This window comes from Macrobrachium nipponense, chromosome 7, assembly GCF_015104395.2.
Source record: "Macrobrachium nipponense isolate FS-2020 chromosome 7, ASM1510439v2, whole genome shotgun sequence".
In the NCBI taxonomy this organism is placed as follows: domain Eukaryota; kingdom Metazoa; phylum Arthropoda; class Malacostraca; order Decapoda; family Palaemonidae; genus Macrobrachium; species Macrobrachium nipponense.
The window spans coordinates 73,583,893-73,585,901 of record NC_061109.1 but is presented as its reverse complement, the minus strand read 5'-3'; the positions used below and the strand labels follow the sequence as shown (position 1 = coordinate 73,585,901).

General features: G+C 31.5%; 1 protein-coding gene across 2 annotated transcripts in view; it reads right to left on the bottom strand.

The window, feature by feature from the left end:
* The window catches only part of LOC135217014 (hemicentin-1-like), a 207,979-nt gene extending 206,244 nt beyond the window's left edge, over positions 1-1,735 (bottom strand). For both annotated transcript variants that reach the window (XM_064252582.1, XM_064252583.1), the window contains exon 1: positions 1,228-1,735. In XM_064252582.1, the coding sequence (XP_064108652.1) occupies positions 1,228-1,294 (67 nt within the window). In that variant the 5' untranslated portion in view covers positions 1,295-1,735. The remainder of the gene's footprint in view (positions 1-1,227) is intronic.
* Between the last annotated feature and the right edge of the window lie 274 nt (positions 1,736-2,009).

The window sequence follows — 2,009 nt, the reverse complement described above, 5'->3', positions numbered from 1 at the left end:
TAAATCTAAATTGCTGCATATGAAATCACCATGTACCTACATATATGTAGGTACATAGAGTGTATGTTCTATATACATAATACCAGGGTCATTTTATAGGTAGACTACGGAGAACTCAAAACAAGTGAATAATCGGTCACAAAATGTATCTTTGTATCTTTGTAAACGAGAAATAATTGCTCCTGTAATAAGGATAAGCAGTGTTTTCAATTCATGAATGTCATGTTAAAAACAGACCTCATTAGAATATGTAAATATATTTTTGTATCCATCTTACATGCATATCGTGTTTGTTAATACAGTTAGCTTTATGAACAGAAACATTTATATAAATACACGCAGATATCTATATCTATCTATCTATCTATCTATATATATATATATATATATATATATATATTATATATATATACATGTGTGTTTGTGTGTACTTATGCTTGTATGAACGCATATATATATTATATATATATTTATATATATATATATATATATATATATATATATATATATATATATATAGTATGTATGATATATTATATATATATATATATACATATATATATATATATAAATACATATTATAAATAGAGAATAATAATATATATATATTATATCTAGATGTATATATATTATAATATAGGGAGAAAAAGTGAGTAAGTAAACGACATATCAGCTGACAGTCCGCTACGACAGGTATCCAATATATTCTTGGCAGGAATAGCATTCAAAATATTTCCACTGTGCATATCAAAAGTAAAAAAAAATAAAAATAAAAAAAAAGTGGAGGGGAGGTTTATACAGCATCGGTGTATGAAATTTCCATGTATGCCTAACTTTAAGGTTTGCTCTACTGCTTACACTTTTATTGCTTGTTTGTTTATTTGTTGTTGTTTTCTCTAAACTTCTTTTTTTTAGTTTTGTACAAACGTTTTTTCAAGTTTTTTGTCTTTATAGTACTGAAACACCATACTCATATAAAATACTTGTATGCTACATTCTATCATGCCTTCATTTTGAAAGTTATTTCCCAATATAGTTTTCATACATCACTTTTTCCGATAGTCAGCATAAGTCTGTGCTTTTTCTTACCTTTGGCCAGTTTCGTTAATATTCTTTGCTATTTCACATAAACAATATTTATTAAAGTTTGTAGCCGTCTCGATATTGCTAATTAATCAATTTAAAAAAAAATTGTGTTAGCCATTTAAAAGCGAATATCTTACTTACCTTCTCTGACTGTAGTAGCCACGGTCGTGGAAATAACTGCAATAATTAGTGCCAAGTGGGTAATCATTATTTAGAGATCGGTTAATTTCTCAATGCATTGCTGGCAATCGTTTCCTTTTTCGTTAGATTTCCTTAAAGTGAGACAGGTCATGAATTCTGAGCTCCGTTTTCCTTTTCTCGTACGAAAGTTTTACAACTGGACAACTTTCATTATTCATCCAGACATTCTAGCAAAACTGGCTACTCAAATTTCTTTCAGCAAGAACTACAATTGAAAAGCACATTCACACCTACTCTAACTTTTATAAGAATCGTCTGTATGTAAGAAATTAATACTTCATTTTCACCTCCACAAATATCACTAAGTTTCGGGGCAATGCGGAGTCACTGAAGCACTTTTCACGTAACCATTTGGACAGCAGGTATCAAACTACAGCGTTCATCATTCTACAAGGAATCACGTGGGGGTGTCCCAGAGCACGTTAACGTACAACTCATCTCCACAGACGCTACAGGTACACTAACCGGGTCGCCTCGATGAGGCCGACTCAGCAGTCCCGCTCGTCTGCTTAAGCGCTGACTGACCTATGGGGGAAAGATTGCACACTCCCAGGGTCATTTAGATTCCCTATTATGCCTGGCCTGTTGCAAGGTTTTTGCCCTATATCTAATTTTGATTCTTTGCTACCAAAAATGAATAATAGATGCGTAATCAAGGGTAATGATAAAAATGCCCGTTTTACTGGGTTATTGAAATTTGGACTATTTGTCAAGGAATTATT